Genomic DNA, 21,911 nt, shown 5'->3' on the forward strand with positions numbered 1-21,911 from the left:
AAGTCTGACACATAGTCAACGCCTAGAGACGATGGTACAGGAGTATCTCCAAGTAAACATTGAAGCCATGACTGTGTCACTGGACCCTTGCTCTTTTTGGGCTTCCAATCTGGATAAATGGCCGGAGCTAGCCACTTACGCCTTGGAGATCTTGTCATGCCCCGCAGCCAGCGTTCTGTCTGAACGGGTGTTCAGCGCTGCTGGTGGTGTGCTGACAGATAAGCGCACGCGGCTCTCCACTGATAATGTAGACAGACTCACGTTCATAAAGATGAACAAATCATGGATCCGAAACGACTTTTCTACCCCTGTGTCATCCTGGGGAGAGTAAAAGCTTGATGATTGGTTAAAATCACCCTACCAACCGTTTTAAGCTTTCAAATTACTAATCATGTTTATCTGTATCTTGGCTGGAAAATAATTTGGGCTTTGTAGCAGTGTGCAGCACTGATTCTATTAGGCCATCTATAATAAGCTCCACCAGATTTAAAATTACTAATCATGTTTATCTGTATCTTGACTGGAAAATAATTTGGGCTTTGTAGCAGTGTGCAGCACTGATCCTATTAGGCCACCTATACTAAAGCTTCACCAGATTTAAAATTAATAATAATTTTTAGCTGCATCTAGCCCGGAAAATAATTTTGGGGCTCCGAGATGCGCAAGACACATAAGTGCCTTCTTGCTGCACTACCTGCAACATGACCCTCATATTGTCAGAATTCGAAGTAATCATTACTACTGGGTTGCCACACTCTTAGATCCCCCAAACTTTTCGATCAACCTTTTCATTTTAATAAAGACCAAAAAAATGGTCATTTTTGAAATTATAAGCATTAGCAGGTTGTTAGAAACTGAAATCAAACAGTTTTCAACTCAAAACTTTATTCTAGGTGATGTTACATTTTCACATAGGACCCCTTGTTCGAAAGGAGCTTCTGAACTCTCTCGTCCATTGAATTTGTCAGGTTTTGGATGGTTTCTGCTTCAATTGTTTTGCATGAGGACAGAATACCCTCCCAGAGCTGTTGCTTAGATGTGAACTGCCTCCCGCCATCATAGACACTCCTTTTAATGATGCTCCAAAGGTTCTGAATGGGGTAGAGGTCAGGGGAGCATGGGGGTCACACCATAAGTTTGTCCCCTTTTATGCCCATATCAGCCAGAGATGCAGATGTTTTATGTGCAGCATGAGATGGTGCATTATCATGCAAAAAAATGATCTTGCTGTGAAATACACGGTTCTTCTTCTTGAACCATGGCAGGAAGTGCTGTTTGAGAAAATCCACATACATTATGGAGTTCATCTTTAGCGCCTTCAGGGATCCTAAAGGGGCCGACAATCTCTCTCCCCATGATTCCAGCCCAAAACATTACTCCACCTCCTCCTTGTTGGCGCTGTAGCCGTGTTTGCGTGGGGTGTCCATCAACCAGCCATCCTCCACTCCATCCATCTGGACCATCGAGCGCTGCACGGCACTCATCCGTGAACAAAACAGTTTTGAAATCAGTCTTCATGTAATGTTTGGCCCACTGGAGCCGTTTCTGCTTGTGTGAAGTGGATAGAGGAGGTCGACAGGATGGCGTATGCACAGCTGCAAACCTCTGAAGGACCCTGCATCTTGTTGTTCGGGGGACGTTGGAGGCACCAGCAGCTTCAAAAACTTGTCTGCTGCTATGACAAGGCTTTTTTGCCGCTGCTCTTTCAACCTGACGTAATTGCCTGTAGGAAAGAGTCCTCAATTTGCCCTTATCAGCACGCACACGTGTGTACTGTGAATCAGCTACATACTTCTTGATTGCCAAGACACTTCATCCTGATCATCGCACAATGTTGATTGTAGTCATGCCTTGACCTAAACACTCCACAATTTGTTGCTTCTCAGCAGCCGACACATCCTTTTTCTTTCCCATTTTGGCAGAAAATGTAGGCTGCTTAATAATGTGAGACAGCCTTCTTAAGTAGTCTTGCCTTTCATTGGACACACCTGCCAAACTAATTAGCACAGGTGTCTGCAATTGCTTACAGTGATATAAAGAGCCCTGACACACATCACCATCAATGAGTTTAAGTGACAAACAAACAAATTCTTCCCTTATCACTCCTAAACACTTTTTGCATAATAATTTGGAACACAGTGTACATGTGCTTTTCCACAAAACACCAGTGGTTCACGTAGTGAATCTTACAGTTCTAACTTGCCAACCGTGGTCTGTATGGAGTTGTTCAATAAAGGGCCCAAAATTAAGATAACATAGATGGGAGAGGTCTCTATGAATAGGAATTCCTAAGTATTTGATACCCTGTGAGGGCCAGGCAAAGGGAAAGTTGGACTGGATGGAATCCTATATGGATTTGGGGAGGGAGACATCGAGGGCCTCAGACTTCGCTGCATTGATTTTAAAATTTGACCATGTAACAAAGTGATCTATTTCAGCCATAACAGCATGGATGGATATATGTGATTGAGTGATATATACTAGGACATCATCAGCAAATAGAGAGCACTTGTACTCGGTGCCTCCCACCTCAATCCACCTAATATTGGGGTTATGGCGAATTGATGAGAGCAGGTGCTCCGTCACTAGGATGTATAAGAGAGGGGACAGAGAACATCCCTGCCTTGTCCCATTGGTGATTGTGAAAGGTGATGAAAATGTTCTGACGCGCCCCCTGGGCCTTGGGACACCCGGAGCCGGACCCTTTTTGGTGGATGCTGGTGGTTGTAGTCTCCGTGGCGGCGACCCGGTTCCGTGGCTCAGGGCGGTCAAACCAGTGGCGGAACTATTTATGTGGTTTTGATGTTTAAATGTCCGACTACGCCACCCGTGGATTGCGGTCAGAGTGAACCGCCGCTCCAGGGCAGACCGCTGAGGCTGGTGTTGTGGGTGCAGCAGAGCGTAGCATAACTCCCCACGGGAGGAGTATAGCCTCAGGGCAGTGTATGCGGAGGATGGGGGTGATGGTGCAGGGCAGCAGCAGTAACGACACGGAGTCAGTGATGCAGTCCAGGGCCTTTACTCACAGTTCTTATTATCCAGACCACGTCTGCAGGTAACGGCTGCCCACGTCGTACTGTGCTCACCAGGTGAGGGGCTCAGACAACTCCCAGATAACTTTGGAGCGCTTCACAGGACCCCCATTATGTGTCCTTTGTCTGGCATTTCTTACCAACCCTTCTGTCCGGCTGCCTCGGGCCTCCTCTTGGTAAACTTGGCGCCAGTTTCCCTGACCCTATGTGGTGCCTTCGTAGCGGGTGTAGCGAGGGGCTGCGCCACATAAAATGTCACAGCCTCCTGCTTCTAGCTGAGGGTCGTTTCCTGACTCCACTAGTTTCGGGGACCGGTCTCCCCCTTTGGCCTGACCCCTCCACGCAGGTGGATTCGGGCGTGCGGTGGCGACTCGCCCATCTGCACCCCTGGGATCCCTTCGTTCCTCGTTCCTGGAGCCTTCTCCGCTCCTCTTCCTTCCTTCCCCCTCTTCCAGGCCTGGGCCTCTGTTACTAGGCCCGCCTCCGGAGCAGAGCTCATGCAGAGCCCCTGCTCCCTGCCACTTCTGCTCAGACTTCTCTGCACTGAACTAAGATGGTGCCCACCTTTTATACTCCCTTCTCAATGCACCCAGGAACTGCTTCCTCCCTGCTCCTGCACTACAGGGTTCCCCTTCCTCAGTGTTCCCTCCCCCCACTCCAGCCAGGGACAGGGACTGTCGTGCCCATCTCAGGGGCATATTGGTCGCCCTGCCCCACGGCAATGTGGTGTAATGCATGCAGGTGTCGGGTCCTGATCCACACTACATCCTTACCTGAGAGTGAGATATCACACCTCTGGGTGAGGTGCAATACCTCTGTAGCAACCGAGCCCTCAGGGTGCTACAGTTCCATTTATCTTCAGCCTAGGTGACGTATTGCGATACAGGGCCGTGATTTTGGCTATAAAAGGGTCCCCTAGACCCCTACCCCAAGCTTTTTAAGAGAATCATATATGGCGTGCCAGGAGACTCTATGGAATGCTTTCTCAGCATCCAACGAGAGTATCTAATTACAAATTTTTAACTGCATCTAGCCCAGGAAATACTTTGTGCCTAGTAGCAGTGTCTGCTAGTCAGCGGATTATCCCGGCTGTTAAGCAAGCTACACTACCTGTAGTTTGGACACTTAATTTTTTCAAAGGAAATGCTTCGGGACCACGGGATACTCCGTGAAGAGCATCAGGAGGCACCCCAAGGCATAGGTGCTGGGACTGGCAGTAGGATGCCTTGCGGTGGACAGCCGAGCTCGATCCTTATAAAAGCTTTTTAACTGCAGCAGCTTTAGTGGACGCTACTGGAGCTGGAATTACGCGGCTGCTGGCATGAGACTTGCCCTCCAATAGATCCTTGTAAATGGATTTAAAGTGTATTCATTCAAATTAGAGAGACAATTTAAATTAAAAAGCTTAGAGCTGCCTCCACCACAGGGGGGCTCGCTCGACCCACCAGCGGACAGGCACCAGTATTGGGAGAGGGGGGCTGGCCGTCAGGGTTCACCGCGGCTCTGGCACAAACCCGGCGACGCGGAGGTGGCACGGGCAGGAGCGGACTGAACGTGTCGGCTTCTCACTTTTTGGATTTTAGAAGGGCATGACATGCCTATATCTGTGTCTCCCCCTCCTTTTACTCCTCCACCTCTTTTCTTTTCGCATGACTATATGTACTTGTCACTTTTCCATGTGTTAGTTGTGTCTTCTGAGCAGTTTGTCAGCTTTTGGACACCTTTGAAGGTGTTTTCTATGTGTTTCTATGTGTTTTTGTTTGCCTGCCATTGGTTTTAACGGTGTTCGAAGGTGTTCGACGAACAGTTCGACGAACACACGGGTGTTCGACGAACCGAACTCGAACACTACGGGGGTGGCTCAACACTAATCCACAGCCTGAGGATGCAGATACATTGAGAGATGCCAACCATCAGAACAAGTGTTGGAATGAGCCTTTGTCCCCAAATAGTTAGCATTGGCTCGCTGTTTGACTTAAAAACGCTAGGCTGATTAAGGTATTCACTATTTATGGACAAAAATCTGCCCATGTAAATGTGCATTTAAAAGCATCAGTTGTTGGGGCTGGAAAAATCACGTGTTAAAATATATTTTGAATATCATATATGTACATATACAAACTGTACATTATATATATATGTGTGTGTGTATATATATATATATATATATATATATATATATATATATATATATATGAAAAGCCTCTCAGCTTTCTGACATATGATGATTTCATATAATCTACATCCATAGCTATACACAGTACAGACCAAAAGTTTGGACACACCTTCTCATTTAAAGATTTTTCTGTATTTTCATGACTATGAAAATTGTACATTCACACTGAAGGCATCAAAACTATGAATTAACACATGTGGAATTATATACTTAACAAAAAAGTGTGAAACAACTGAAAATATGTCTTATATTCTAGGTTCTTCAAAGTAGCCACCTTTTGCTTTGATGACTGCTTTGCACACTCTTGGCATTTCCTTGATGAGCTGCAAGAGGTAGTCACCGGAAATGGTCTTCCAACAATCTTGAAGGAGTTCCCAGAGATGCTTAGCACTTGTTGGCCCTTTTGCCTTCACTCTGCGGTCCAGCTCACCCCAAACCATCTCGACTGCGTTCAGGTCTGGTGACTGTGGAGGCCAGGTCATCTGGCGTAGCACCCCATCACTCTCCTTCTTGGTCAAATAGCCCTTACACAGCCTGGAGGTGTGTTTGGAGTCATTGTCCTGTTGAAAAATAAATGCTAGTCCAACTAAATGCAAACCGGATGGAATAGCATGCCGCTGCAAGATGCTGTGGTAGCCATGCTGGTTCAGTATGCCTTCAATTTTGAATAAATCCCCAACAGTGTCACCAGCAAAGCACCCCCACACCATCACACCTCCTCCTCCATGCTTCACGGTGGGAACCAGGCATGTAGAGTCCATCCGTTCACCTTTTCTGCGTCGCACAAAGACACAGTGGTTGGAACCAAAGATCTCAAATTTGGACTCATCAGACCAAAACACAGATTTCCACTGGTCTAATGTCCTTTCCCTGTGTTCTTTAGCCCAAACAAGTCTCTTCTGCTTGTTGCCAGTCCTTAGCAGTGGTTTCCTAGCAGCTATTTTACCATGAAGGCCTGCTGCAGAAAGTCTCCTCTTAACAGTTGTTGTAGAGATGTGTCTGCTGCTAGAACTCTGTGTGGCATTGACCTGGTCTCTAATCTGAGCTGCTGTTAACCTGCTATTTCTGAGGCTGGTGACTCAGATAAACTTATCCTCAGAAGCAGAGGTGACTCTTGGTCTTCCTTTCCTGGGGTGGTCTTCATGTGAGCCAGTTTCTTTGTAGAGCTTGATGTTTTTTGCCAAGAGTGTGCAAAGCAGTCATCAAAGCAAAAGGTGGCTACTTTGAAAAACCTAGAATACAAGCCATACTGTATTTTCAGTTGTTTCACACTTTTTTGTTAAGTATATAATTCCACATGTGTTAATTCACAGTTTTGATGACTTCAATGTGAATGTACAATTTTCATAGTCAAGAAAATACAGAAAAATATTTAAATGAGATGGTGTGTCCAAACTTTTGGTCTGTACTGTACATATACACACGAGTGTTAAAAAGTGTTTGCCCCATTCCTGATTTTTTATTCTTTTGCATGTTGTCACACTTAAATGATCACAAAACAAATTTAAATATTAGATAAAGATAACACAAGTAGAAACAAAATGCATTTTTTTAAATGAAGATCTTTATTAAGGGAAAAAGAAATTCAAAACTACAGAGCCCTGTGTGAAAAAAGTGATTATCCCCCCCCTTAAGGCTATGTGCGCGCGATGCGGATTTGTAGCAGAAATTTCCTGAGCGTTTTTGCCTCTCCATGGCAGAAAGAACGCATGCGGATTTTACATGCGTTTTTTGAAGCGTTTTTGTACATCAATGAATGCTTTTTGGAGCTAAATAAAGTTATTTGGTAGGACATTGCTTAAACCCTTGGATTACCATAGAACTGGGGTGAGTATATTGGTTCATTTAAATGTTTAAAGACTGTGTCTGCTGTAATTCAAATACAGTGTGTAACATCCCTGGCGGCGTGCTTGCATAGTGCACCACCTCCCACTATGCAAGACCGCAATCTTACCTGTCAGTCCAGCCTGCAAATCTTGCTCCAGTTCATGCTGTGTGCATGTCTCTTGACTGACTGCTTAGGGCGGCGGCCTGGTAACTTCATGATTCTTATAGCTGCTGTGGGCGCACCCCTAATGCGTCTCCAGCCTATTGCTGTGAGTCACTGGATATTTAAACCCCCTCCACCCAGTAGGAGGTGCCTGAGCAACACTAACATTCAGTGTGCTCCTTTACTCTGAAGTTGCCAGGTCCAGTTCTGCTTCTTGTCGGTTTCCGCCATCTCTGGGGACTGCATACCCAGACCTGTTATCTGTGACTTCTTGTCCGTTTCCGCCATCTCTGGGGGCTGTATTCCCAGGCTCGTTCTTGTATCTCTTGCAGTAGCAGTTCCTGTCTGAACTGTATCCTAACCTGTTACCTGTTTGTCTCTATGTCCGTACCTTCCCTTTTCCTGCAGTATATGAACCTGCACCTAACTCCAACTCATTGTCTCTGTACTTCTGTTTGTGAGTTTTGTGTCCACTCGCTACTTCATAGGAAGTACCTTGTGTGTATCTGGTTCTGCTTGTCCCTTTTCCCTTCCTCTGTATCTTCCTCCTGTGTTCTAGCCATCCTCCTGTATTTTCCAGTCTGTTCCATATGAACAGAGCCCTGTCCTCTCTGCCTGCATCTTCAGCCCTGTTCGGCTCTGCTTGCCCACCGCTCCGGCGGCTTCCCTCTGCTCTGACTTGCCCACCGCTCTGGCGGCTTCTCTCTGCTCTGACTTGCCCACTGCTCTGGCAGCTTCTCTCTGCTCTGCCTTGCTCACCGCACCAGCGGTTTCTCTCTGCTCTGACTTACCCACCTCTCCGGCAGTTTCTCTCTGCTCTGACTTGCCCACCGCTCCGGCGGTTCTGCTCTGCTTTGTCCACCGCACCTGCGGTTTCTCTCTGCTCTGCCTTGCCCACCGCTCCAGCGGCTTCTCTCTGCTCTGCCTTGCCCACCGCTCCGGCGGTTCTGCTCTGCTTTGTCCACCGCACCTGCGGTTTCTCTCTGCTCTGCCTTGCCCACCGCTCCAGCGGCTTCTCTCTGCTCTGCCTTGTCCACCGCTCCGGTGGTTCCGCTCTGCTCAGTCTTGTCCACCGCACCTGCGGTTTCTCTCTGCTCTGCCTTGTCCACCGCTCCGGCGGTTCCGCTCTGCTCTGCGTTGCCCACCGCACCTGCGGTTTTCGCTCCGCTCTGCTTGCTCACCGCACCAGCAGTTCCTCTCTGCTCTGCCTTGTCCTCCGCTCCGGCGGTTTCGCTTTACTCTGCTTGTCTACCGCATCTGCGGCTCTGTACCTGTCTCCCAGTCTGTACTGGACCCTATCCAGCCTGCGCTCCAACCTGCTAGTACCTCCCTGTCTGCACTCCAGCCGTGCTTGCCAGTATCTCCCTGTCAGCATACCAGCCGTGCTTGCCAGTGCCCACCTGTCTGCATACCAGCCGTGCTTGCCAGTGCCCACCTGTCTGCATACCAGCCGTGCTTGCCAATGCCCACCTGTCTGCATACCAGCCGTGCTTGCAAGTGCCCACCTGTCTGCATACCAGCCGTACTTGCCAGTACCCACCTGTCTGCATACCAGCCGTACTTGCCAATACCCACCTGCCAGTATACCAGTCTAACCTGCCTGTTCCTGCATTCCCCGGTGTGGGTCAACAACTGTGACCGGGGTCTGACCTGGAGCCGCACCTGGTCCCTCTGCTCGGTTCCTCCTTGGTCCACGGAGTCGATTAAGCCGCCGTGCCACCTTGGTCGGATCGGGTTGATACTTAGTTATGCCCCTCCAGGCACTCCTCGGTTCATGGTACAGTGGGATCACTAATCACACTAACGCCAGTCAGTCCGAGCGCGAGCGTAACACAGTGTTTACTCTGTGTCTGTGTGTTTATTTAACTCTTTACTTTACTTTAATTAAGTTTGGTCATGAAAAGGTCTGATTGACACCTTGACATAACCAAACAAAAGAGCTGGGAGTCAGCTAGTCCCTATTCACCCTATTTTCATTAGCATTTCTATTAATGTAATTTATGCAGCTGCTGTGAGCTGCTATTTTTAGCCTGGGAAGGTGCCATTAGGCAAACGTTTTCCCTGGCAATAATTATCATCTTACAACTGTTTCATTAGCCGCTATGTCCCCCCGATCAGCTCTCAGCAGCGCTTTGGACGCAGCATATTTTTGTTGCGTTCAAAACACCGTGTTCTAATACTGCACTTTTGATGTTGGTACATGTGAATCCACCGCATCTAATGACACTTCAATCGGTCAAAATCTACAGCGGAGACTAAAGTGTCCGCTACAGAATTTGACATGCTGTGGGTGAGTTTGGGTACGTGGACACGGTCAGGAGCCGCTGCAGGTTTGACACTGCGTGTTTATACAGCATCAAACCCGCAGCATCCAGATGTTACAGCATAGTGGATGGGATCTCTAGAAATCCACTAAGATTTCATCAGAGGCTGCGAATCACCCGTGGACACTGACATGTGGCACGTCTTTCAGGACCGCAGCATGTCAAATTCTCTTGCGGAGTCGCTAGTCTCTGCAACAGAAAATTGATCACTAGAATGTATTGAATGCTGTAAATCCGCATGGTTCAGTGAACACATGTGAATTTACCTGCATTCAATAGAATGTAATGTTTTGGACGCAGAAAAAATTTGCGTCCAAAGCGCTGCCAAGTCTGAATTATGGGCACAAAGTCTAAAATTAAAAAAAAGAAAAATGGCGTGGGCACCCGCGTCATTTTTATAACCAGCAGAGGGAAAGCCAACCGCTGGGGGCTGATATTAGCAGCCGGGGAAGGGGCCATTAGCCAACAATTTTCCCCGGCTATTAATATCAGTCCACAGCTGTTTGCTTAGCCTTTACTGGCTAGATTACAGGGGGACCCCAGAAAAAAATTGACGTGTATCCCCCTATAAAATCTACCCAGCAAAAGCTAAACAAGACAGCTGCAGGCTGATATTAATAGCCATGGAAGGGGCCATGGATACTAGCCCTAGCGCAGCTAATAATATCACCCCTCAGTAGTCCCAGAAATGGCGCATTCATAAGATGTGCCAAATCTAGCGCTTAGCCTCCGCTCTTTCCACTGCCATGTAGCAGTGGCGAGTGGGGTAATGGGGGTTGGGGTTCACGTCAGCCTTGTATTGGCGGCTGACGTGAAGCCCAGGTTAGAAATAAGACGCCCCCATTACTAACTGCGTAGTAAAATGGTCGCTGCTTTTTCAATAAAAGACACAGCCAGAATAAAGTATTTCAATGAAATAAAAAACACACACGGTTCTACAATTATTTTTATTACCCTCTGTCCATGAAGCCCTCGATCTCCTGAAAAAAACGTAAAAAAATAAACAACCATATCCCTCACCTGTCCGCCATCAACGACACAGTCCATGATTACGCCGAGTGTCCCATGGCGATCTAGGATCACTGATGTCACTGCTGTAGAAGACAGCAATGTATACTGACAGGGGTGTAAAATTTCCCCTGCCAGTACATATGTTGCTGCAGGAGGTCACTGGGGTTCATCAGCTGAAGATCAGCTGATCAGCCCCACTGAGCATACCACTCTGGGAACATTCTTTCTTGCGAATGTTCCCAGGGTGAGCATCAGCTGATGGTCAGGTGACTATCAGCTGATCGTTGCCGGCACTGATCAGCTGATGGCCACGTGACCATCACATGATCAGTGACGTCACCGCAGGTCCTAGCAGCTCGGTACACTGCGGGGCGTGAGCCCGCTCCCCGCAGTGTACCGCTGACTGCCGGGGAAATAGCATCGCCGGGGACCAGGAGGACAACGGGGGCTGCCGGACAGGTGAGTATAAAGTTTTATTTCTTTCTTTTTTTTACTACCGTGGGCACACTGCTGCTCCTCTCATCCACACAGTTCTCACTGTTATCAGCCAGAGCCGCGGTCGGATTAGAGAAGTAATAGCCTCCTCGCCCGACCTGGGTACCACCCGCACCGCGTTTCCGATGCGATTTCGCGCCTATTGATTTTCATTGAAACCCAGCAATTCCGCAGGTATAGATATTCTATCTGTGGGTTTGCTGCGACTCAATGGGTGCGAATTCGCCGCAGAATCACGCAATGAATGGTTATGCTGTGGTTTTTACCGCAATGGTAATCCGGAGCGGAAATTTCCGCATCATATGCACAGCACACCCGGATTACCATTGCTATACATGGCAGACCTATTAACAAGCGGTTTTAATGCGTTTCTGTGGTGGCAAAATAGCCGCGGAAAAGCATTAAAACCGCGTGCATATAGCCTAAAACATAAATTAATTGTGGTTCATCACATCATTGGGAAGCTGAGTTCAATTTCTCAACCTTACACAGGCCTGATTACAGCCACTGATTACTGCCACATCTGTTCTCAATCAAGAAATCACTTGAATAGGATCCTCAAAAGTTAGACATCATGCTGCGATCCAAATAAATTTAGGAACAAATGAGAAACAAACTAATTAAGATCTATCAGTCTGGAGAAGGTTATAAAGCCATTTCTAAAGCTTTGGGAATCCAGCGAACCCCAGTGAGAGCTATTATCCACAAATAGCGAAAACATGTTACAGTGGTGAACCTTCCCAGGAGTGGCCGGCCAACTAACATTACCCCAAGAGCGCAGCAATGACTCATCCAAAAGGGCACGATAGACCCCACAACAACATCCAAAGAACTGCAGGCCTCACTTGCCTCAGTTAAGGTCAGTGTTCATAACTCCACCATAAGAAAGAAACTGGGCAAAAGTAGCCTGCATAGGAGAGTTCCAAGATGAAAACCACTGCTGAGCAAAAAGAACATAAAGGCTCATCTCAGTTTTGCCAGAAAACATCTTGATGATCGCCAAGACTTTGGTGAGAATACTCTAAGCTGACGAGACAAAAGTTGAACTTTTTTGAAGGTGTATGTCCCATTACATCTGGGGTAGAGGTAACACAGCATTTCAGGAAAGGAACATCATACCAATAGTAAAAAATGGTGGTGGTAGTGTGATAGTCTCAGGCTGTTTTGCTGATTCAGGACCTGGAAGACTTGCTGTGGTAAATGGAACCATGAATTCTGCCGTCAACCAAAAAATCATGAAGGAGAATGTCGGGCCATCTGTTTATGACCTCAAGCTGAAGCGCACTTGGATTAGCAAGAGGCCAATGATCCAAAACACACCAGCAAGTCCACATCTGAATGACTTAAGAAAAACAAAATTAAGACTTTGGAGTGGCCTAGTCAAAGTCCTGACCTTAATCCGATTGAGATGCTGTGGTACGACCTTAAAAAGGCAGTTCATGCTCGGAAACCCTCCAATGTGATTGAATTACAACAATTTTGCAAAGATGAGTTGACCAAAATTCCTTCAAAGCGTTGTAAAAGACTCATTGCCAGTTATCGCAAACGCTTGATGGCAGTTGTTGCTGCTAAGGGTTGCCCAACCAGTTATTAGGTTTAGGGGCAATCACTTATTCACACAGGGCTCAGTTTTGGATTTCTTTTTCCCTTAATAATAAATACATTCATTTACAAACTGCATTTTGTGTTTACTTGTGTTACATTTATCTAATATTTACATTTGTTTTGTGATCTGAAACATTTAAGTGTGACAAACATGCAAAAGAAAAGGAAATCAGGAAGGAGGTCCAATGCATCACATAAATAAATTTGGAAAAATTTTTGCTAACTACCCTCTTTGATGTCATGGGTGCAAAATATCTAATTAATAATTATGGGTCAATGGATATTGGTAAATATCTCTTCACTTTTTGATTGCAGGTTATTTAACTTTTTTAACATCATACAATAAAAAAAGATTGTAAACCTTGATAAATAAGTCTGTTGACACCAAGAACTGTCAATCGCTGAAGTCTTTGCACAAACTCTGATTCAGAAGCGCTTATTGGATTTTCTTGACTCATTCTTTTGTGCATTAGTTCTGTAAGCGCACTACTTGCAAAGGAACGCATAGTCATTAAAAGAGGGTCTGATTGAGCAAAAGGTAACCTTTGTGCACCTAGAAAGCAAACATAAATTGTTAAAGTGTATAACAAAAGTAAATAGTTTTTATATTGTTCTTTTATTATTTTGGAATATTCAAATTTTGCATGGTTTATGGAATAAGTAAAGTACACAGATTATCCTGGTTGTACATGCTGTTGTGTAAAATTATTGGCTGGTCAGAAAAATATTCCATATTTCTACAACAATATATTCACATATACACACTTTTTTTTTGCAAGATGCTACTTAGTAATGTCTTTTAAATTATTTCATTTACACAAAGGTTGTTTTTACAAGCTGTACCATGGAGCTGTAGAGAGGATGTTATCTAATTTCATAATAGTTTGTATACCTTAATGAGACTGATATACTTTCTTTAAAAATTCATGTCAAAATAGCTGTATAATCCTTTTTGAAATGTAACCCAATTTCAAAATGAGCATTTTTGGATGTCTTCCTTTGGTTCATCTTTACCTCCCTTTCATTAATTCTCTGCATCAGTGATTATGTCTTTGACCTGGATATGTGATTGCTGCAGCCAACTATTCAATGTAACAGGTCATCGGTATCACCAATGATTGACTACAGCAGTCATATGCCTAGGTTGAGGACATTATTGCGGCAGGAGGTCATGGAGATGATAGGGGAATCCAAGACGTGCAAGAACCAGTACGAAATGGAAATAGGTACTGGATTATGTTTTAGGTTTTTAAATGTAAACAGGGTATGCTTGGAAGATGATGTGGACACACAAGCTAGCTTCAGTTCGTTGGCAGTTGGAGAAGGAGTATACAGAAAAGCTCAAGGGACTCACCGAAGTCCCACCTGAATCTAAGTAAGTTGAAAGCATTTCACTTTGGCTTTTCTTTCACTTGTTGTCAGGGTTTCCTCTATCCTCCAGGGAGGCAAGGATTACCAATACTGTATCACTTGCTAAGGCCAGGGATTTACCACTCGCTGTGCCAATAGAACTCTAAAAAGACTCCTCACCAACTGCCACAGGCTCCTCCTACTAACAGACAGAACACACTCAAGAACAGGCACGCATTGGCTTCCAGGGGATACAGAGGGGGCACAAACTACTATCACCACAGCGTGACATTATAACTGGCTTAGGAAATACCCCCTTAGAGTGAATGTTTTTTTTTTTGTTAACTTAGACAATTCTAAACAGTTTAAGAAATTAAAGAGGTTTGGGTATGTGTACACTGAGTCTTACTGCTCAGTTCTTGGAGCAGAAACTCCAAGTTTTTGAGGAGTTTTGATATTTGGAAGAGGATTTGCAGAGTTTATGCTTCAGAAATTTCATGAAATACTCCATGTGTACATAGCCTTATCCAGCAGGACAATTTTTTTTTACTGATGGTAAACTTCAGATAAACATCTAGCAAAAGCCTAACAGTCAGATAAAGGAAACCTATAATTAAAAAAATATATATTTCTCAACTGCAATTGTAACAAATATTAAGATATTAAAATAGCAGAGTTTGTATGCAGCAATCCCAACAAATTAACATAACATGTTTATTCCAAAAATATTAAAAGTATCGTAAAAATTATAAAAAGGAAAAATGGGCCGGAAAAGAGGTTAATAAAATCACATTAGGAAAAGAGGTGTTTCGAACCTCATAGGTACTTAATGATAGCCTGTTATATAATGATAGCCAAGCGTATTTAAACGCTCGCTTGATACCGGAAGGTAGTGTATACTAGGCAGAATATACTAATAGCAAGGCATTCCCAATGTACTATATCAGTATAAATACATCACATCTATTTTGAAATTAATTAAGACCTGCTGGTATTTGAGTTTCCAGGTTAAAGATCCAGTGTTCTTCATTCATTAAAAGTGTCTCCAATCACTGCCTCTGACAAATCTCTTAACCTTTTCTATTCCCGATGCACTATACTGTGTTAAATCACCAGTGTATGTTTCTAAGAAATGGTGGGATGCTCCTGACAGACTTTTTTTTTTTGAAATTTGAAAGGTGAGCTGGCCATGTACTTTAGTTGGGCCAAAAGCATGTGAACTAATAACCAAGCTGATGCTTTTACAGTTTAGTAATGTACTGAAGAAACTGATAGTGCAAATGTCTTAAATGGTCACTATTGTTTCAACAAACTTATGGTTATTATATTGCTAATATCTAACCTACCAAACGTGTAATATACTTGCAATAAAAAAATTTGTGTGAAAAATTGCTGTAAAGTTACGGCCACTTCAGATAACTTGCTGTCTTCACAAGCCTGAAGCTGCTCCGGCTCCCGCAGACACAGGACCTCCTGCTGCACAGAGCCTCAGACTGCCCCACAGCGGAACCGGGTAAATCCCTCATTGACCCCAGGAATTGGCTCTTATGCTTCTACATGAGCAATGCTTGACAGACTATACTTGATGCACTGTATACAGACAAAGGCAGCATCTCCGTATTTATTACTAAATTACCCAGTTCATTATTATATTATATAAAAGCGTACACTGAGATGACATAGAAAAGCCATAGCCTTCTCAATATTACCATAAGGGCCGTTTCCCCACCAATCATCTGACAGCTTCTTGCTGTTGTTTAAAGGGGTACCCAGGGAGATAAAAAAAAAATTCTACCGTCCCTGCACTCAAACTATAAAGATGAGATTCCCAGGGCAGTTTTATGATCTTTAGAACCCTTGTAATCCCATGTGACAGAATCTGCTCCCCCTCCCATCTGAGTCATTACATCACACACAAGTGTTCAGCTCCCAACTGTAAGGAACAGCCAGCCTGAGAAGAGGGGCATGGCCACTTCCCTGATCTCTGCAGAGAATCAGCGATGATCAGCAGACTGGCTGATAACAGTGGAGAGCTGCACACTGCTGTTATGGAGAGTGGGGTGAAAAGTAGCTTCTGTCACACCAGCCCCTGATAATAGCTCCCTGTCTGCAGTCGGAGGTGAGGGGGCATGGCCTGCTCACTGCTAGCAACCCTGCAGACAGCGAGACCTTATCAAGTGGCTGGCGGCTGCTGCTACTAAAAGCCAGGAGCAGGCCACGACCCCACCACACCCCCTCACCTCAGACTGTAGACAGGGAGCCATTATCAGGGGGCTGGTGTCACATACACCTGTCATACACTTGTATGGAGCAAAGCCGCGCCCACTAGTCGGGCTCTGGCCGGGAGCATGTATAACACAGAAATACCCTCCAGTCACGGGTCAGAAACCGGCGAATCCCCACAGTTCCTGCGTTGGGGTGATTCATAAGTCTGCAGTCACACAGAGTGACTGCAGACTTATCACTTTGGACAAGAGAATCCCTTTAAGAAGGAACCGTCGAATGGTGGATAACATGTTTAATAGTTACAATAAGTACAAACACAAAGACAACTATAGAATTTTTTTTGTAATCAATCACATACTACTTACCGGTTGCACTTTTTCTTTTAGGGTATTTTGCATGTGAAGATTGAGGACAATTAGAAGGGGAGAAAATATTTTGAGGATCCTGGTTTGAAGTTGTTTTTATGAACTCCACAGCAGAGTGTAAAATTTTGAACTGCATTGCAACAGCAATGTCTGGAAAAGAAAAACACCACCAAAACAAACTTATTGTGAGTCAAATTCAATCTTTAAAAGGGATCCTTTTATATCCAAAAACACTATTTACCTGCACAAATAGGGTTAATATGCAGGTAAATAAGGTTAAAATACTGCCCGTCTGCCTTACTGGAAGGAAGAGTGGCAACAGGGAGAAAATGACGTTTTATCATCCCTTTAGCCATTCACTTCCAGTCATAGGGGCGGTTACAGTCCCCCCGGACTACACAGGGACAGCGCTGTAATCACTCCCTTACACAATGAATGACAGCCTGCTCTGAAGCACATGTGTGCATTATACATTTTGCTGCGTACACCATGCAGTATATATAACATGTTATATTGATTCTGCAGGTCGTTACATTTACTGGCAATACTGAACTTGTATTTATTTTTGTATTTTACTACTTTTGCACAAAAAACACCAATTTTTGTGAAAGAAATATTTTGTTATTATTTTGCTACATTTTGTCAGCAATAACGTGTTTTTTTTATCAACGAAGCTGTGTGGGACTTTTTCTGGCACATTTTTTTCGGGTACATATAACTTTTTCATTCCATTTTTTTGCATAAGGGGAATGATGAAAAACAACCATTCTGCCAGGTTTTTTTTAAGGTTTTTGTTTCAGCATTCATCATGCAGTATAGATGAAGTGTTAACTTTATTCTGTAATGCAGTATGATTACGACATTTACACAATTATTTTTCTTTATATTATATTTCTGCGCAATATACAAAAACAATTACAAAATTGTATGCACAGTGGCTTGCGAAAGTATTCCCTCCCTTGGCTTTTTACTTGTTCTGCTACATTACAACCTGTCTTTAACTATTTTTGTAATCCATTAATGCATAAATATAAACAATTAATATGAGACATGTACACACTGCAACATAAGACCTATAGAAGAATACACAACTAACCAATAATGTTAAATCACCATTTTATTCAATAACACATAAAAACAGAAAGAAAAAAAGGAAAAACCACCAAAGTGGACTAAAATCCAGGTGAGTATAAGGCTGTACAGTGACAAATTTTTTTTGTCCAATAACAAATTGTACATGATGGTAATAAATAACAACAATTAAAATCACTATGTATGAAGGACAAACAGATCAAATTAAGTACACTATATATCTCAGATTATCTCCATTATTAAACCATTATTAAATAAATAAATAAATAGGTAAAGTGTCAAGTACCCAATCTGCTGTAATATACTATTACTAATAATCAAGAAATATATCAATAATAATAGAAAAAGTGCATATTAAATACTCAGGTAATCAATTTGTATCAGTATCTAAATCAGGAAAAATAAATAAAGTGCCAAGTGCTAATGTAATAGAAATAAATCATGAAGTACAATATAGAGACACCATGAAGATAGGAGTAAAGATTCCAACAAAGATCCTAATGGTTACTGAATATGAGCCGATATAAAAAGTGTCCACCACAGCCTTATATCACCGCTCCCAACGTGCGTTTCGCCAGGGCTTTATCGAGGGAATGACAAAGTAAGGGTAATCCTATATAAACCCGAGCTATCCAACAGGATTAAGTCTGCACGCCTGTAATTAATTAGTACCATGCATGGTAAAGGTACTGACTAATCACAGGCATGCTGACTTAATCCTATTGGATAGCCTGGGGAAACACTGTTTTCTAATACCCATAACTTTCTTTTATTTTTCTGTAGACAATTGTGTGAGGGTTTATTTTTTTGTGAGACTAGCTAGAGTTTTTACTAGTACAAATTTTGGGTACAAATGAATTTTTGATAATTTATTCAGTTTTGTTTCTGTAGAGGGAGTGGGCAAAAAACTGTAATTCCTTATGTCCCTACATCATCAAAACATATGGGGAACTTCTCTACCCTGCGAACTAAGAGGACAGGCAGAAATTTTAATTAAACCATAGACGGTGTCCTGAAACTCTATCCCCTTTGTATTTTTTATGCATTTTCCAAGATATAATACTTCACCAAGATACTCCAATATAAATATATCTGAGACTTAACCTAAACTGCCCTCTGTGGGATCTCTCATACAATTAAGATCCTTACTTTGAGACCTTTAACCCCTTCACCACATTTGGTTTTCCCTTTTTCTCCCCTTGAACGCGTCTGGCCATTGTGTTCACACCCACAATAAACTGTCTGCGCGGACTGAACAACCAGTGTGAGTTCCCATGTGCGCATACACACGTGCGGCAGTGAGCGCTGTCCATCAGAAGTAGTCCAGGAGCACTAGAACACCCTCATTTGCACAGAAATTCAAAGATATTTTCTTAGGCATTGTAACAGATACAGTAGTATTATCAATTTTATAAGGGCTAAATTCTAAATATAGTCAGTTTAAAAGGCATTTTGGAGGTGACACACTCCCATTAACACAAACTTAAATGAAAATCCTTACTTTGCAACTTTTCATTTTTGCTTTCATTCAGATATCCAAGAATCACTATCAAATCCTCCACAATTCGAAAATACTGGGATCCAGATGAACTACAGGAGTGTATAGTAACAGCTATCAGCAGTTGCTGCAAGTCAGAAGCAAGCAAAATATATTCATCCTGGGAAACGCTAGAAGATGGAACGAAAAAGTTTACAATGTTTGAATGAGTGGGGTGTATATTAATACATAAACCTCTGTAATATATTAGGGAAATGTGGCCTCCTCCTCACCTTCTCACAGCCTTCATCTTTGACTAACAAATATAACAGGAACTGGTTACATTGTACATGCAGTTCAATATGTGGTCAGCATATTATAGAGGAGAAACTGAGCCGCATGCTATACAAGCTGTTGGAAAAGATTTAGCACAGCTTTTATTTTAAGCAATAAAATCTCTAGTGTTTGTATACAGAGGAGTCCAGCAGGCGGTCCTATTGAGCGATTGACGGCTATCTCTGCAAGCACAGTCATATAGGGCAGACTGTCAATCACTGAATAGGACTGCCCACCGAACTCATATGCACACAAACACCAGGGATTTTAATGAACAAAATGTAAGTTTTGGTATAACATCAAGCCTGCAGATCAAATACCATCTTCAACAATACATCCAGTTCACTTTAAGAAGAACTGGATCACATGACTTGTGAGGAATCTGCAGTAATCACCAATAAATTGGCTGGAGGCATAAAGGTTACATATCCCATCACCATTACATTGTATTTGTTTTCAAGGCAAACTTTCCATGCTGCCTGATTGTCAGTCTGTAGGTTATCTTAAAGTGGTTGTCTGAAACCAAACTTTAATGTAATCCGAAATGTCTATTTAATGTAATAATCTAATCACTTTTCTAATATATTGTAATATAGTTTCATTTAAAATTAAAAATTTGCCTAGCCCCTATTTTAATAGTGTACTAGGCAATTAGTCATTCTTTTCCCCTTGGCCTTATAAGAATTATCAGGCTTTGTGCGCAGGGCAGCATCAGCTATACATCCAGAACTGTGTACTAACTATGCAGAACCATGATGATAATTAAAAAGGTTTCTAACCTTTTTAACCCCTTCACGCCACGGGCAATTTCCATTTTTGACTCCTTTTCTTCCCAGAGCCATAACTCTAATTTATTTTGTCTACATACATGTATGGAGGGCTTGCTTTTTGCAGGACGAATTGTACTTTTAAATTACACCATTCATTTTACCACATAGTGTACTGGAAAATGGGGGAAAAATTCCAAGTGCGGTAAAATTGTGAAAAAAGCACAATTCTGACATTGTTTTTTCAGGAATTGTTTTCAAGGTGTACATTTTGTGGCAAAAATGACCATGCAATTTGATTCTCCTCATCAATATGATTACAGCGATACCCAACATGTATAGATTTTTTTATTATTTTAGTGGTGAAAAAAAATGAGACGTCTGCAAAAATAAAAATGTTGGGTTGTGTCACTATTTTCAGAGACCAGTAACATTTTTAAATTTCAGCTGATCAAGCAGGGTAATGGCTTATTTTTTTGCGGGGCTAGACAATGTTTTTACTAGTACCATTTTGGGATAGATGTGACTTTTTGATTGCTTGTTACAGCATTGTTAATGAAATTGAGGTGACCAAAAAACATAATTTTGGCGTAATTTAATTTTTTCCATTTACAATGTTTACCGATCGGGTTATTTTTCTATTTTGATAGATCAGACTTTCCTGTACACGGCAATAGCACAGATATGCATTTTTTATTATCTTTAATTTCAATGGGGGAAAAAGGGTGTTTATTTGAACTTTGCTTTTTTCCCCATTTTTGAAGACTTTTTTTTTTTACTCTTAGCTGTTATTGTTAGCCCCCTTAGGGGACTTGAAAATGCAATCGTCCGATTGCCTGTGTCATATGCAGCACTGCGACAGCAAATATGACAGTCTTCCTTGAAGCCCAGCCACAGGCAGGGTGTCAAAGGAGCTCCATAATGATTGGCACGAGGGTCATCAGCTGACCCCCGGCTGTCATGACAACCAATCGGTGACCTGCGATCAAGTCACAGGCGCAACGATGGGCAGAGAAAATGACACTCGAGCATGTCAGTGCGTATTAAATGCTGCTCTCAGAGACTGACAGCGATAATTAACAAGTTAACAATCATGGGCGGAGCACTGCTCGACCGTCGATTATTAGGGGCAGATCCTGGCTGTGATACACAGTCACCACCTGCCGGGTGAATGAGCCCGCTCCATACACCCGCTTCCGACATATGCCGTACATGTACGGCGAATGTCGTGAAGGGGTTAATAGATAAAGCTGTTAAGTTATGACAAAACCTTGCAATTTAAACCTTATTTCTATTGTGTAGTACTATTTTCCAGGTTGTTGTATTCAGGTAAATAAAATTGGCCATCTTGCTGTATCATAGATAATAGTGCTGGGAAATCTTAATATTTAATTCTTGACGTTTACACAGTTTTGTGTATTGCAGTAGCGTGAAAAATCTAGTAACAATCACAATAATATTTTTTTATCTTTCGTTTCTTTATTAATCTATGCAAGGATGACAAGTTTGAAATATCTAAAAAAACACATAGAAAAGCATTGAATGTTTCTAGTTATGTACAATGCGCTGTAGGTAATGGTGGTACAGCCCCATCAAGCCTACCCTATTTGAACAGATAAGCAGTGCATTTAAATATGTATATTGATACTTAAGGCCGAATTAATC

At 43.0% G+C, this 21,911-nt stretch overlaps 1 protein-coding gene across 1 annotated transcript in view; it reads right to left on the reverse strand.

Moving 5' to 3' along the window:
* LYST (lysosomal trafficking regulator) overlaps nt 1–21,911 on the reverse strand; it is a 789,135-nt gene that overhangs the window by 353,510 nt on the left and 413,714 nt on the right. Inside the window, exons 26-28 of the mRNA XM_073671457.1 lie at nt 19,168–19,334; nt 16,575–16,724; nt 12,995–13,186 (exon numbers count right to left, since the gene is read on the reverse strand). Coding sequence (XP_073527558.1) covers nt 12,995–13,186; nt 16,575–16,724; nt 19,168–19,334 — 509 coding nt within the window. The remainder of the gene's footprint in view (nt 1–12,994; nt 13,187–16,574; nt 16,725–19,167; nt 19,335–21,911) is intronic.

This window comes from Phyllobates terribilis, unplaced genomic scaffold (assembly GCF_046119375.1).
Source record: "Phyllobates terribilis strain yellow unplaced genomic scaffold, ASM4611937v1 Scaffold_3__8_contigs__length_932513732, whole genome shotgun sequence".
NCBI lineage: Eukaryota > Metazoa > Chordata > Amphibia > Anura > Dendrobatidae > Phyllobates > Phyllobates terribilis.